This window comes from Neopsephotus bourkii, unplaced genomic scaffold, assembly GCF_033783945.1.
Source record: "Neopsephotus bourkii isolate Nb327-2 ecotype Australia unplaced genomic scaffold, CSIRO-AGI_Nbou_v1 NB_71, whole genome shotgun sequence".
Lineage (NCBI taxonomy): Eukaryota > Metazoa > Chordata > Aves > Psittaciformes > Psittacidae > Neopsephotus > Neopsephotus bourkii.
In genome coordinates this window covers 1193804-1210440 of record NW_026900588.1, presented here as the reverse complement: position 1 = coordinate 1210440, position 16637 = coordinate 1193804, and the positions used below count along the sequence as shown (strand labels likewise).

The window sequence follows — 16637 nt, the reverse complement described above, 5'->3', positions numbered from 1 at the left end:
TTGATGTCAATGGTTAACTCTTCAGACAATGATTGTAGCTTAGGTGAATCTTGTCAAATACTTTGAAATCTAAATTTTTGGCTAGTATTCCCTATGTTATTTCAAAATGACAGAATAATTTCAGTTTTGCAATCTTTGTCTGTCAAAATGATGGCTGATTAAATCTGATTATACCATGTTCTGTCTAAGCTCATCCATATCTTCTGTAAGTAACACCAGAATTCCAGGGAGAGTGTGTCTGGACTTAAAGAATTCTCAAGCATCCTTTGCTACCTTCCTCTTATGAAGAAACCCCTCTTAATTACTGTCATCTTTTCTTTTTGGTTAGCTCCCAAAGTGCCGTAGCAATCAATACTGTCATTAAAGAAATTATTCAACTGATTAGTAATACAGTCATAGAATCATAGAATAGTTAGGGTTGGAAAGGACCTTAAGATCATCAGCCTGTAGCTGTGCCTGGGATTGCTCCGACCCAGGTGTAGGACCTTGCACTTGGCATGGTTAAACCTCATGAGGTTGGCATCAGCCCACCTCACAAGAGTGTCAAGGTCCCTCTGGATGGCATTCCTTCCCTCCAGCATATCAACTGAACCACACAGCTTGTTGTCATTGGCAAACTTGCTGAGGGCGCACTCAATCCCACTGTCTATGTCAGCGACGAAGATGTTAAACAAGACCGGTCCCAACACTGATCCCTGAGGGACACCACTCGTTACTGGTCTCCAGCTGGACATTGAGCCATTGACCACAACTCTTTGTGTGCGGCCATCCAGCCAGTTCTTTATCCACCGAGTGGTCCATTCATCAAATTGATGTCTCTCCAATTTAGAGACAAGAATGTCGTGTGGGACAGTGTCGAACGCTTTACACAAGTCCAGGTAGATGACTTCAACTGCTTTACCGCTGTCCATCAGATCTGTAACCCCGTCATAGAATGCCACCAAATTGGTCAGGCAGGATTTCCCCTTAGTGAAGCCATGCTGGCTGTCACCAAGCACCTTGTTGATTTTCATGTGCCTTAGCATGCCTTCCAGGAGAATCTGCTCCAAGATTTTGCCAGGCACAGAGGTGAGACTGACTGCTCTATAATTCCCTGGGTCATCCATTTTCCCCTTCTTGAAAATGGGGGCTATATTTCCCTTTTTCCAGTCTTCGGGAACTTAATCTTCCTTACTTTTTCGCTAAGGTCTTGTGCTTTTTTTTTTTGCTATCCAGTACCTTGACAAGCATAGTACCTCTGACTTACATTGTTCATGCACTATAGTAGATTGTTCTCCAAAATGCAGTTTGATCGTTCTTTTATCTCATACTAAGTTACTGCTTTGCTAGACAGGCTTCCGTATTTTGAAGGACCTCAGCCTGGCTTAAGTAGCTTTGCAAGTCATTGCCACTGACTGACTTTCATGGTGATGCAAGCACTTGAAGTTCAGTATTAAGTTTAAATGTAAATAGCCTCCCTTTTGTTTGGTACTTCCTTTGGTCAGCAGTGTGGTTGAGAAAAGTAGTGTGGAATTCACTGGTGGTCTCTGGGTCTTTTGAATGAAATGGGTGAAAAATGAGGAAACAGTTGGCAGAGAGATGTGTGTATTATCAGAGTAGATGGTGGACAGTGAAGACCTTGTGTTTGCCAGTGCCACCTTGTGCTACAGCCTGCTGTGAGGTAGTGTGCTTTCAGTGATTATTGCTGGTCCCTCCTGAGGTCAGACCAGCTTAGATGTGGACACTTGGTGTGGGCAGCTGTGCCTTACACACAGCTATCAAACCAAATAAGCCTGTGTGTGTACAGTTTAGTATTGCTGAGTGTAGAATCATGGAAGAGTCAAATTATGTCAAATGGACACCTGCCCATACAAGTCATTTCATGCATGTGAATGTGATGCCTGAGTAGAGGCTTTCCTGAGTCGTTATCGAGTTAGCATTCTACCACTATACAGTAACAAAAGTGTGAAGAAAAGGTGCTGGTTTTAGGCTCATCCTTTGTGTGGTATGTGTACCTTTTGAAATATTAGTTAATGTATGTAACAGATACATATATATATACACACACTCATGTTGCATCTATTGGGAATTAGCAATGGGAAGTGTTTTTCATATACTTGGGGCTGGGCTTTGGAGTACCCCGAGAGACTTGGAGATCACAAATGCATTTTCCTTTTTAGAAAAGTGCAGAATCCTCATCTCAGTTGAGTCAAGAGCAGAAAAGTGTCTTCAATGAAGATCTTCAGAAGAAGATAGAAGAGAATGAACGACTACATATACTTGTGAGTGAAACTATTTTTAGTCTTTCTTTTTAGTTCAGAAAACTGGTCATGCAAAGAAAAATAAAGAAAAAGCCATCTGAAAACTATTGGGTTCAGAAGCTTAGTTATATACAAAACAGTGGATTAGAGTGGATAGCTTGTTTATAAAGGTGTTCACTGTGCAAATGAGAAAGTTTTTTGACTTTGGATTCTTAAGACAGTATGTGTAATAACTCTTGTAATAGGTGTTTTCTCATTTAGATTTGTGACTTTTGGTGACACTTTGCTACTCTACTGAAAATAGCCATATAGTTGGTACTGGGTGGAAACCTTTTAGTTCAGTAACCGTTTCAGGATTGCCTTAAGGCTTAAAATATTTTCTCCAAGCTGCCATAATTGAGTTAGGATTCTTTTACTGAAATTAATGCATTTCACTTTGGTTTTAGAAACCTTGAGGGAAGCTTTATGGCTGAAGTCTAATTTTTCAGGTGTCTATTATTAATCAGCAATATATTTAAGGAGTGCTTGGTGCTACAAAATCTTAGTAACCACAAAGTGCTTTGTTCCTGAATCTTTTTCTGTAAATATCATAATAAAGTTTCTGTTTGTCTGAAATCTAGTACTTGCTATTAACCTGGACTGGCTAATTAAACCAGTGTAAACTCATAAGACTAGATTCTGTAGTAAAGTGGAACTTTCTAAGGACTATGCTTTTCTTCTTTTAGTTCTTTGAAGCAGATGAACAGCATAAACGTTTAGAAGCAGAGCTGAGAACTAGACTTGAAGTTCTGGAAACTGATGCTGCCCAGCATCAAACTGTGGTGGACAGTTTAACGAGGAAATACACAGATACTATAGAAAAGCTGCAGAATGATAAAACCAAATTAGAAGTAAGGAGTCTTTCCTCTTACTTGCAAGTTTTGAAATGAAATGTCTTGCTGTGTCAGTACTTACAATGTAAGATTATCTTCTTGCATAAAGATCAAGTCTCAGACACTAGAAAGAGAAGCTAAGGACTGTAGGCTTCGAACCGAAGAATGGTAAGTGTTTTTATTTAATATAATGAAAAAATGATTTAAAGAAATAACTGCTGTGAAATATTAACTGGATTATTTTTAGAGAATACTACCTTAAAAATAATAAGGACTATTAACTCAAAATACTGGGCAACAGCACATTAACACCAAGACTGTCCAGGTTTCCTTCTGCTGAGTATGTAGCTAGACAATCGATTCCACAGATTCAGCTTTCAGTAAGAGCAGCTTTGTTGCCAAGCTATTTTAAGTAGCAGTGAAGTTGATGGAAGCTTGGAGACTTTATTTCTAATGAAATACTATAAAATGTAGAGAAACTATTGAACTTGTATGAAACAAAAGTGCAGTTGTTTCTAAAAACAAAGCTTGGGTAAAGTATGCTGAGTCAACTGACTGAAAAGTGTTTCAAAAGTCTCTCTCTACCTCAAAAGCTTCTTGAACAATTGCTTTTGCTTTTGCTTCCCCTTCAGCTAGAATATTTGGCAGGAGGGGAAACATGAAGAAAGAACTCCTTTACCTGAAAGGAGCATAGAGTGAGGAGATTGCTGGTCTTTTCTCCTAAGTAACAAGTGTTAGGACAAGAGATAATGGCCTCAAGCTGCACGAGGGGAGATTTGTACTGGATATAAGGAAAAACTTTTCCCCAGAAAGGCAGTCAGGCATTGGAACAGGCTGTCCAGGGCAGTGGTGGAGTCACCGTCCCTGGAAGCATTCACGAACTGCGTAGGCAAGGTTAGTGACATGGCTTAATGGGGGCCTTGGTAGTGCTGGCCTTAGTGACATGGCTTAATGGGGGTCTTGGTAGTGCTGGGGTAATGGTTGGAGTTGATCTCAAAGGTGAATTCCAACCTAGTTGGTTCTGTGATTTAATACTTGAAAGCTTTTGTTGAAGGATTGTATTGCTTTTGAAATACCTTCTTTGTCTGGAAGACAAGTTGTAGAAAATGGAAAGAATTTGAGGACTGAGCAAATCAAATTAAGTTCATTGTTGAAGTGTGTTTTTTAAAGATGTATGTGCAGTATAGATATTTAATGTAATGGGTAAAAAAATGTAGTGAATGATCAGATGAAGAGTTCCTTCTTTCAGATGGCAACCTTGAAGTGTGTATTTTGATTATTTTGATAGATGTGAAAGATACATTAATTCCAATAAATGTGCTCTAGCACAGGTCTGGGTTTCACTAAGAATGACTTGCAGAAGAGGGTGAAAGCTGTGTTTTGCTGCTGTTTGCTTTTCTGTGGTGTTTGAAACACAGCGTAGTCTTAATTTGCTACTATTCCATTCAGAGCTTGTCTGTCGTGTTCCGTGATGACTGGGTAATTAATATAATTGTAAGAAATTGTCTGTACCATTTAAGAAAGGAGGCTTTTAAAAAATTATAAAGCCTGACACTTCATTATTTTAAACACCGAAATCAGTATCTGATGAACACGGGACAGAAGATGTCTTTGAGAGTACTGCTCTTCTGTTTTCCCTGCTTGTTTAGGGTAAGGGATCCATTTGCCTCTGATGCCCATGCTTTATTCAGGAAAGCAGGGGATATGAGACTTGACAGCCTGCATGCCTTGAAAATTAAAGGGCAGAATGTAAAACAGTACTTACCAAACTACTTGTTTGTCGTTCCTTTATAGTACAAAAGGAAACATCCATGCCTCTGCAGTTTGAGTTTTCCTATCGTGTCCAGTGCTACTGTGATTCATGCTGTACAGCATCTATGCAATTTTGGAGCTGCTGTTCAAGAAAAATGTTTGCTAATGTGCACAAACTACTTTTTAGCCTGCTTCTTCATATCTTGCTTGTTTATTTTGAGTTCTTTTTACTTGTTAGTACTGATAAATTTTCACGTATCAAATGTGTTTGTAAAAAAGGAGAAACTGTCACTTTGACACCTTCCCCCCACCCTCCACTATATGTGCAGGAGTTCTAGATGTCAAACGGGAAGCAAAACAGTGAAGAATTTGGGGGCCTAAGTTGGGTAAGGTGTGGAATTTGGTATGGATCAATATACAGTAATTTTTGTTAACATGCATATAATGCTGCGGTATGTTACTGTTCATTTCAAGAATCTATATAAATGATATTGGTGATCTTAACTTAGGTTTGCATCTATATACACAATCAAATGCAAGTGAAGTGGATTTAGGGAAAAATCACTTGAGAATGCATCAGAAACGTACTTGCCAGGTCTCTGGTAGTGGGCCATATCATAGTAGTATTTAAATATTGGGCCTTTAAAAGCTTGCGAGGTACTTCTAATAGTGATGTGACATAGTTAAATGAATTATTGACAGCTTGCATATTTGAATACCACATTGCTTATATAGTAACTAATTTAAAGATCCTTTTGTATTCCCATTCAAATTCCAGTAGAAAAGAGCATCTTCATATAGCTCATATGATAATAGCAGAATTGGAGTATAATGTAAAGGTTAACTCTGAAGTAAGTTGTGCTTCTGAAGGATGGGCCTTGTGATTTACATCAATTTATTGCATCTTTCACAGCATATGTTAGGGATTAAAATACATTAAATATGACATAAAGGAAGAAAAACAATTCCTGCTGTCTTATTTCTACTTAACTTCTAGAAAGAGACAGATACCTGTACGTTCAAGGGATCCTTATGGTAAGCTGTGGTGTTGGTGATACAAATTAAATTTTGAAGGATTCCAATGTGTGTGTGTGTGGTTTTTTTGTTTGTCTTTTTGTTATTTAGCCAGCAACAGTTAAAGAATCTTCAAGCAGCTTTGGGCAGTAGACTGGAAGAATCTCTGTGCATAATCAATGAAAAAGTCCCTTTTAATGACACAAGTACGTATTGTATTGCTTTGGTCTGTGTTTCTTGTTTAATTTTGGGTGTCCATCTGGAGGCAAGTACTCCTTATGAATTAAAACATATTAGCTGTAAGAAGTGTTGGATATCTGAACAGACACTTGGTAATTGTAGTAAGTAGTCATAATAACTAATCTTGTTTAATAATCTTAAAATAACAAGTTTTTATATTTTTATTTATCTATACCTAATGAAAACCAAAACTTCTGAAGGCTTTTGTGTAATTTACTACTTGTCTTGATTAGTGTTGACAGAATATAGTAAAAGATGAAGGAACATTGTCAATTTACTGGTTTCTCCACAAAGATTTCTTCAGCTACTCATCTCAAAGAGTATTATTTTTGGCAAGGTATATTCAAGAGTTAGAATAAATTAAAATGGGGATAAACTAATGGCTGCAGAGACATTGACTTTAATTAATTCATTAATGGGACATTGCACCAATAATGCTCTATACTTAGTACTAGTGGGAAGTGTGTCAGCATGCCTCATCTCTGATCAGAGAGCACCCACACTAGTTCCTGTCCATGGTTTGTCTGGGACTTGTTCATCTTTTCTGAAGACTCTTCATTAGGGACTGTAGTGGTAGGACAAGGGGTAATGGGTTAAAACTTAAACAGGGGAAGTTTAGATTGGATATAAGGAGGAAATTCTTTCCTGTTGGGGTGGTGAGGCACTGGAATAGGTTGTCCAGGGAGGCTGTGAATGCTCCATCCCTGGCAGTGTTCAAAGCCAGGTTGGACGAGGCCTTGGGTGATACAATTTAGTGTGAGGTGTCCCTGCCCATGGCAGGGGGGTTGGAACTTGATGATCTTAAGGTCCTTTCCAACCCTAACTATTCTATGATTCTATGATTCTAAGAAAAAACGCGCTTTGAATTTGGGGACTTATACCAGAAGCAGCATTCTTTTCAGCTTCCTTTACAACTGCTACTAGGTAGATTGAAGCGCAGTCTTAACTTGTAGTTAAGAGTGCTCAGCCTTTGCACTTCTTTGGTGCAAGAATTGATTAGTATGTACTAGGTCAGTGCTGTGTAGTGGATGCTTTTGTAAATAGCTTGAACACGAGATTTTAGATGGCCAGGCAGCAGTCAGTACTCTTTGGTAGTGAGGCTAGGAAGACCTGGAATGGTGAAAAAGCTCAAAGTAGTGGAGAAGAAGCAGAGAAGTGAAAATAGGCTGCTGAATTTCTAGTAGGTTTTATTGGTAGCCTTTGCATTTTCCATTCAGTTTAAAACTTGCTGACAACGTTTTGAACAGCTTTAGATTCTCTAAAAGCTGATCTGGCAGGTGCTGCAGGAGTGAGGCTTCCAAGTTCTCCACTGGGTTGGCAATTGAGTGAGTCTTGGCTTAGAAACACCAGATCATCTTCTCTCTTTAGGAAATGTTGACCCTCATATAGCATGTTATGCTTAGGTGTTGATGCCTTCAGTTGATACCCTCTTCACTTCTTTCCTCTCACAAAGATCACTTTGCCTGGCATCTGCTGCCTATTTCTGCTTCACTGGCTTCTTTTTCTGTTTGTTTTTGGGTTTTTTTTACGGGTGGTTATCATTGTAGCAAGAACTTTGATGCAAATAATTTATCTGCTTAATAGCATAATGTTTTTGCTTGTGTAGAAAACACTGGAAATAGTGGAGAGATCATTACTGATGGAAGAGTGAAAGAAAGTCAGGAAATGTTTATCTGCTATGGATTTCAACTTACTTGTTACTCTGCAGTTGGTTTTAAGTGTAACTGGCAGCTGGCTTCAGTTTAACAATAAAATGACTTGCTGAATGCTAAGCATAATCTTGAGAGTAGAAACATGACAAGAAAGATGTTCTAAAGCATTTTACTTAGGAGTAGGATTTGGTAAATTTGGACAGTTGTTTGTTCTCAGTACAACTACTTCCAATGTGTTAACTGCCGAATGTGAATGATACAAAAGGAATGCATGTGGACTTTAAACTGAAGTGGTTATTATTCCATTTAATTGAGGACAGATGTGATTGCTTTAAATCTGTAAGACTTTCTAAGCTGTTCTCTAGGTACAAATATCTGTCTAGGTCTTTAAAACTTGTGCCCCCCCTGTAACTGAATAATTCTAGTTGCTCTAACTGGAACAGAATGCTGAAATGTGGAGAGTACATCTTATTCTTAATTATGAACAAATCAACTATATGCAGGAGCTTTGTTTTTTAAATGTACAAACCATGAAAAACATACATTCAGATTGTCTGATGGTACCTGGGATGTGAACGAAATTTGAAGATCATCTTGCATTCCTTAAAGGTTTTTAGAAACTAACTTTTTATTCTTACCAGTGATGAATACTGTTCTTTTGGGCATGAGGATTCTGCTCTCAAATTCAGGGTGTTCAGATGGTTAAATAAGGCTTGTAATCGGAGACAAGTATGGAAGTGCTATCTCCACCTAGTCACAATAACAGCTCTTAAAGATGTGTATGCCCGATTTATTGAAGCCAATTGTTTGTATCTTTTTAGTTCATATTACTTACATGAACTGTAATATTGCTGCAATGAAACTTCATTTAAAAAAAAAACCCAACCACCGTTTACCAATAATTGTTTCTTAAAATACCATGATGTAATAAGTGCATATTTTTGTCTTGTAGGATCTAGCAGATACAATGCTCTGAATGTACCTTTACACAACAGAAGATACCAGGTAAGCACTTTCTGTGGCTTTGTATGTGATGACGCAGCTTTCTGCACAGATGCTGAATAAAACCAGTCATTTTAGTGACATGAAATTGGCAAAGATAGGCTACCTTCCTACTGTCATGATATTCCAATGGAATTTCTGTCCACAGAGCCTCTGTGCTTTTCAGAATGTAATCTATACTGCTTTTGTATTGAAGTCAAGTTGTCTGCTTATCTTGCTTCACTAGAGCTAATCTATTGAATTCTGGCTAATGATCACTGTAGGTGTTTAGGAAGGCATGCCTTTCTAAAAAGAATGGCAAAAAGGTTTAATATTTGTCTCTTGGTAAAGTTATATGAAGAATTATTTTACTAGGCCAGCTTGCAGTAACTTAGGACTTAAACATTTCATTTTTAAAGTTGGTTAAAACTATGTTAGCTTAAAGCTTTTTGTGAAAAAGAAGGGAGTTTGGGTGTCTTAAATTACATTTTCCACAAACTGAGCTTCTTTAGTCACATCACTTGAGTCCCAGAGAATGTTTGTATTTGTAAACTGGACATTGGTGTGTAGGCTGTTAATACCATGTTAGTCAGTGTTACTTGCCACTAGTCATAATCCTTTTAAGGAATAAATCATGTATCTTTGAGAACTCTTAATGGTTTGTGTACATTTTATAGGATATTTCTTGCCAGAGCACCTCTTACTTGCAGCCAAATCACCCTTATTAATGTAAATGTTATTTTAAACCGAGACAGTTTTTGTTCGTTTATGTAACTTAGATTTCCTTGATAATGTGGTTTGCTCAGTATTCAAAAATGAGGATTAGTTTTCTGTGAGTAGCTATATATATTTAAGCTTTTTTTGCAGTAGTGAATCGAATGCCTTGATGCAGTCAAAATTTTCCTGTTTTGCTGCCACTGAGGATGGGTTCTGCAGAACTGTTTTTTTTTTCTCTTTTCTTCTACGATATGCCTCGAACCTTCAAGTTAGTACATTGAGATGCCACTGTAGAAAGACTTAAGGTAGCTGCTTTCTCCTTTCTTTAGAAGTGCTTACAAAGAGACCTTGTTCCTAGTATGTCTGCTGTGGGAACAGGTGACCCAATGAGCAGTTTTGTGATGGAAGTAGCCTTAAATTAACCTGCTGCTGAGTTCTAAGAAAAATTTGAATAACTGCATGAGGAGTTTCTCATTTTACTGTTTTCTGCTAGCAGTGTATCAGCCAGCCTCATGCTTAAGGATCTACAGCCTTGAAAATGCTCCAGGACAGATTTTTATGACTGACTTTGCCAGCAGAGGCAAAATACTAGTGCATTAGCACAGGCTGCAGTGTAAAGGATAGCAAATCAGCAATGTTGTCTGTTTTCCTTCTTTGCATAGTTAATTAACATACACAAACTGAGTATAATGGCTGCATTAATTACTTACCAACATTCCTGATCCATAATCAAGATTCACTTATTTAACACTTCATTAAAGTATTACGAATACATCTCTGAAGGATAAGTCATTCTTGGCTGAAATGTCACTTTAACCTTATTCTCTCCTCTGTAAATCACAAGAGCATGGTTTTCTTCTTTGACTTTGCTTTTTCAGACTGTTCTATTTTGGATTCATTTCTTGAATACTTTCCTACTGCACTAAAGCCACAGAACAGCCTTATTCATGAGCAGCAGCTCAGTTGTATCCAGGACAGAATAAGAACTAAGTGTTACTAGTTAGAAGCAGACACCTTTTATTCTGACTGAAAACCTCATTGGTTTTTACTAATTAAGTTAGGTTTCCTAACAACCAAGTGTTACAAATTTCTTAACTATCACCACACTGAAAGAACTGAGCTGTTGTCAGCGATTAGTCTCCTGGTCTTTAGAAATCTTAATTTCAAGGACGATTTCTGTAGTTGTACTAACCTCTAAGTGTTCTTGTGGCTTGTAGTTTGAGAAATGCAGCAGAAGGAAAGCATACCCTTCTGTGTGGCATTGTAGTTTATTCATAAGCTTTAAAAGTGAAGTTAAAGATAATTACAACTATGTATTTTAGGCTGAACTAGTAAAAGAAATCATTAATAGATTTACACTTTTTTTTCGTATTTAGATAGGTATATGTCAAGTATAATCATCTTATAACTGTCTTTACAGCTTAAGTTGCGAGACCTTGCTGGCCAGGCACTAGCTTTTGTTCAAGAACTTGTAACAGCTCTTCTGAACTTCCATACGTACACTGAACAGAAGGTCCAGATCTTTCCCATTGATTCTGCAACAGACACTATATCACCGTTAAATCAGAAGGTAAAGCTTACAGATTTCAGTTACAAGTTTATCAGTTATGTGCACCTTCATGTGTGAATGATCTTAGTCATGCAACTTTCTGCCACCTCTACTGGAGTGCTGCGAGTGTGTTCCTATGGGGCAGCCTCTCCTGCATGAGGAGTCTTTTTCTATTGAGTGAATTCTCTGAATGCAGGTAAATGTGTAGCTGCAGAGAATCCTTTTCCCCTGTGCCTCTGCTACAAAAGCAATATGATAGTCAAATCAAGGCTTTGCTTTTTAAGTGTTAAATTTAAGTGCACTTGTCAAAAGTTCAGGTGATTTATTTGAAAATACACAAATATTGCACTGCTAAATAGATGCTTGTCTTTGTTAATGTACTGGGGCATGGCAGATGTTGGCATAGGAGGTCTTGCGTAAAGTGAAGTAAACTGGATGTATGATAGACTTATGAAGGAAAGAACTTGGACTGTGTTCCCTTGTCAAAACCAACTTTATAATCTGATTTGGGGCTATTTGTAAGACCTTTTCTGTAAGTGTTCTGAAACTTCAAGTCTCTAAAGTAAGTTGAAATTATTAGGAGAAACCTGGCCTGTCTCTTCCCGTGCAACCCCATGGGAAGACTTTTCTGAGAGTATCATTTAGAGCTGTTGAGCTGAATCTGTTGCCTTTCTATGCCGTGAAGCATGGAAAAGAACTTTTTGTACAAAATTGGTTTAACATCAGAGTAGTTGACTTCATAGTGCAAGTAGAGCTATGTTGCTGAATGGCAGTATTTTCTAATTGAGATTATAATTTCAGTGCAGTTGTTTGTAGGGCTCAGACTTGAGAGACCAAGATGAATGTGACTTGCATTCATCAAGTGGTGCAATGCGTGTACTGACAATGTTAACTATCATTAAACTTTCTTGTTCTTAAGAATCCCTCCTTTAATCTCTTTGCAGATGAAAAATACACTTGAAAAGGTGTTTATCCACTAGAGAGATCACACTCTATTTGTCTTCTCAGTTGTTTATACTATTTGAATCAAGAGTCCACTTTCACAAGAGATTCCACATAGATCTTAGTTTAAGAACGTAATTTTCTTGCTTCCGTTACCATAGTCAAACTGGCAAATCTTCCTTGTGAAAACTATGCAGCTTTGCCATCTTCCAAATTCTGTGGGGCAGGATCTGTGTCTTGCTTATGTAGCCCAGTGTGGTGACTGGATTCTGCAGATACTACAGCAGTTTACACTAAGGGAATAAAACCAGGTTTCTTAGGCATCACTTCTTGCACAATTTTCTTATTGTCCTAGTCAACATTTCTTTGTTGCTTTTCAGCAGAGAACTGATTCCACACAGCTGAAACACGCAACTCTGTCAGAACTGTAATTTGATTCTCCTTTTCTGATAATGGACTTTGATTCAGTAGTTAAGGCTTTGTTTGTGTTCATAATTATGTATCTTCTAGTCTGCCCCACACTGTATTCATGGCCTAATTGCCCCAGTGCATGCTACCTCTCAGGCCTTTTGCTGTGACTTCCCAGCAGTGAAATATCATTTATTGCTCATTGAAGCTGCTGTTGCCCCAGTATTTTTGATTAATTTATCTGTTTGCTTGGCAAGTGATCTTAGTGTGATCTTGGCTCCTCCACCAAGTGGTTCAAAACCTCTCCCTTAATGTGGTAGAGAAAATGAGACAAGTGCCAGGTAGTGGCTTAGCAGAATTGCACTGATTTATTTTTCCCCAACTCCAGGTCTTGTCTGGTGCTTTCAAGCTATTTTCCCCACCAAACATTCAAAGTAGATGTGGACAATTCCCTTCCAGGTTCAAGTATTCCTTTTCTCTTTAAGTATTGGATTGCTGGGTTCTGCTGGGTCTTCAGCATTGTGCCAGATAACTCCAGTCCTCTCTCTTGCAACAGAAGTCAGGAGCACTCTGCATGTGTTATTTCTTCCTCCTCAGATTTAGGAATTTTCCCTAATTCCATCCAGATTTGTGCATGCCTGAATGAGAGCTTGGCATCATTCTTTCTTGTTAACACTGTGTTACTACACTGTAATAATAGAAGGAATTAAATTTTCTCATACCCTATTTGCCTGGGATCTTTAGCTATTATTGTGGTTTAAATAATCAAAGGTGAAGGTATCTTTCTGTGGGGTGAAATAAAAACCAAGGTCACTTTTGACTACCTATGCTGATCTGTGGAGCAAGCTTTTTGTAATGCTGTGGTATCACAATTGAAAGCTGATGGCACTGTTAAGTTTTATACATAAGAGTAAATGCTGTTGCTCTCGGGTATACTTTTTTGAAGGTGAAATTAGCCACAAAATTTACTTAAGCAGTTTTTAGCCAACTCGGGCAGTTCTATGAGGCTGAAATTTCAGAACAGCCCAAACCTGTCACAGTTCTTGAAAGTAAAAATTTTCCCTTTGATTAGTTACTGCTCCATCATTTGCATTGGCATAACCATGTTTTGACCCATGTTGAAGACTGGATACAGGTAAAGATTAAAATTAATCTCTTGCTCTCAGTTTTAACTTTTAGTTCTTCAATACTTTCCACAGCATAGCTGTGCAAATCAAATGTTTGTGCTGATGTACAGGGCAAGGGCTGAAAGACAAACAACAGCTGGGAGAAAGGTAGGGTAGGTTATTCTGGAGGCTTAATGGTGCATGGATTTAGCCTTAATTTCATGGAGTTGAGGAAGGAATGCCAAGAATGTTTAAACTTAAAAAGCAAGGGTTTGGTGTGCTCTGCATGGCAGTTAAAATGAGAGAGGGTGCTGTGGCAAAGCCCTAGGTGGGGTTTTGCCTGGACTTCCATTGCAGTCTTCACTGTTTCTCACTGTCCCTCAAGATTTATGTTTGTGTGTCCTGTAGAAGAGGTTGCTGTACATCACTTGACTATTACGTCTTATTATTGACATCCTGGGGATCACTTAAAATGCAGGAGCTTTGCTAAAGCAGGCTGCTCACTTGTTAACATGAAACAGTTTGCAAGAGCCTTCAGCAAGCACCATTTAAAAACCTTTCTGTACTCAGTTCTCACAGTATCTTCATGAAAATGCTTCCTATGTTCGCCCTCTGGAGGAAGGAATGCACCACTTGTTTGAGAGCATTACAGAAGATACCGTGACCGTCCTGGTAAGATTTCTTGGGTTTACTATAGAAGAAAGATTTTTACAGAGCAAAAATATTTATGTGTTTGTTCTTCCTTTCAGGAAACAGCTGTGAAATTGAAGGGCTTCTCAGAACACTTAGCTTCCTACCTAGGCTTTTTGAGAAAGATTCTTCCTTATCAATTGAAAAGGTACTTTTGATTTGATAGATTAAATTAAAGGGGCACTTAAGTGTCAGGCACGCAGCATTATTGACATCAACAATGCAAATACCAAGTCAACCTTCAAAGCACATTGTGTTAAAAGGCAGAATCTTTAATTTTTTATTTCCTGCTGGTTTTTGAGGCTTTAGGTTATGCATGTGTTTACTGGCCATTAAAGCTAAAGATGTGTATTTTAAAGCCTTTTTTCCCCCTCTCACAGATGAGACTTTAATGAAAGCTGAACAGATTTTAATGTTTCTTAATATTGTTCAATAGCAGTGATACTATTCAGGGATGATACACTGAAACTGCTCATTTCTTCAGCCTGTCTGAAGATTATTTGTCATACAGTAAATACAGCAATGTGGTAAAACTTGGCCAGATGCACATCCCTTCTGCTGTGAAAATCTTTGTTCTGGAGTGGATCAAAGGGAAGAGATTTACCAATGTAAAGGGCTACTTGAAGAGAGGTTTTGGATTAAGGAAGGAGAAAAAGCTTGTTTTATGCTGCCTTTGTACCTGTTCTCCTGCTCCCTAGGAAGCAAAAGGTAAATTATATGTAGTAGAGGAAAAAGCCTTTAAACTGATGCAATCAGTTCCTTGCTGTGAGTGTAAACCATTCCTTAGGCCTGGAGGCCCTAAGACAAGGGGTAGTACACACACAGAGTAATTTTCATGTATTGCTAGGTTACTTCTATATGTTAACCTTTCTAAAATAAATTCCCAGTCCATTGTTGCTTAGGAGTAGGGATGTAGACAACACTGGTAATTACTTCAAAAGTCATGAGCTTGTTTTTTTTGTTTTTTAAGATACTTTCTCACTTCTTAAAAAAAAAATAAATTCATATGTTCCTAGTTTGGAAGAAGAGTGTGAGTCTTCTCTTTGCACAGCTGCTTTAAGAGCCAGAAATATGGAGCTACACAGAGACATGAAAAGGTTGACTGCAGTCTTTGAGAAGCTACATACATACGTTAGTCTTCTTGTGTTACCAAGTAAGTGTCAGTTTTGGCTCAGTTGGTTACATCGAGGCTGGAAGGTACTAGCTTTTCCTTTTGGACTAGTATTGAGGTTCTTGGGGGTTTGTTTGGGGGGTTGTTTTGGGTTGGGTTTTTTTTTGCATGTGTGTGTTTTTTGTTTTTTTAAACCATACACACAATAAACTACTTCTGTGATAGAAGCAAAAATGATTAATGCTACTCTTTAGGTACAGTCTAAACTATGAGGCAAGTGAGTTTAGCCTCACAGCTGAACTTTGTGGCTTGGAGCCTGAGTGTACTCCAGAGTGGTTTTTCTTTTATGCTCCACACTCTTCCTTCTGGCTAGACACGAGCATGGTGCAGGCCTGGAAATTAGCAAGCAGTCACATGTACCACATTTTAGATAGTCATAGTTAACTGTAGAGGAGAAGTAATGACTGTGGATTTTTATAGTATGATTGACAGTGTGTCTTTTGTCATCCTTTAATCATGTAGCTAGTGAACTATACTTTATTACTAACTGCCCTTCCAGCTCCTTCTGTTCATAAGGTTATTAAATTACAGCTCTCATGGAAATGACAAAAATTGGGTAAAACCTGTGTGTGTATGTATGTGGGGAAACTACCTCCAAGTGCGTACTGTAAAGAACAAGGAAACAGTTAGTATGTAGCTTCAGGTTATTTCAGTCTTCACTCTTTAGAAGGACCCAGATAGTTCTTTCTACAGCAGTGAATATGTAAATCTTTCTGCATGTGTAATTGTTTTTTGAGACCAAAAGAGATGATATTTGTAAAATCTGACTGAAACTGGGGAAACTTGGAAGTCTTTTACCTGCCTACTCTGTCAAAATCTGGTATATCTGCTTTAGAGATTGAAGTAAAATCTCTTTATGATTCTCATACCCCATGGAAATGTTTCCAGTAGATGGAAATTGGATTACTTTCAAAGCCAACTCTTCATTCAGGGTCAAATCTTAGTGGTGTTTTTCCTTCCTACATTACACTCTTAGGTACAAAACCAGAAGGACTTCTTAGGACAAATTACAACTTGGTGTTTACAAACATTGCTGCAAGTCTTCATGGATTTCATGACATTTTAAAAGGTGAGAGTACAGGAGTACTGTTATGTTTCAGCTCTGTTTCTTTCTGTTCAACGTAGCACACATATTCTGTCTGTAACAGTGTTGTATGTATAATATGTGATAAAACTGGTTTGTTTTGCCTTTAGAAACTAAGATAAGAAACCAAACCTACTAATTACTTGTTTTGGACATGCATGCATCTTTTTCACTCCTGTTCTGTTAGATTTGCTCTTCTAAGTTGCTAGAATGCTTAAT

At 38.0% G+C, this 16637-nt stretch overlaps 1 protein-coding gene across 5 annotated transcripts in view; it reads left to right on the top strand.

The window, feature by feature from the left end:
* The window catches only part of PPP1R21 (protein phosphatase 1 regulatory subunit 21), a 33131-nt gene that overhangs the window by 4064 nt on the left and 12430 nt on the right, over positions 1-16637 (top strand). For all 5 annotated transcript variants that reach the window (XM_061353615.1, XM_061353612.1, XM_061353602.1 and 2 more), the window contains exons 4-13: positions 2160-2261; positions 2966-3130; positions 3222-3280; positions 5990-6084; positions 8723-8775; positions 10889-11038; positions 14044-14145; positions 14223-14311; positions 15180-15316; positions 16311-16403. In XM_061353615.1, coding sequence (XP_061209599.1) covers positions 2160-2261; positions 2966-3130; positions 3222-3280; positions 5990-6084; positions 8723-8775; positions 10889-11038; positions 14044-14145; positions 14223-14311; positions 15180-15316; positions 16311-16403 — 1045 coding nt within the window. The remainder of the gene's footprint in view (positions 1-2159; positions 2262-2965; positions 3131-3221; positions 3281-5989; positions 6085-8722; positions 8776-10888; positions 11039-14043; positions 14146-14222; positions 14312-15179; positions 15317-16310; positions 16404-16637) is intronic.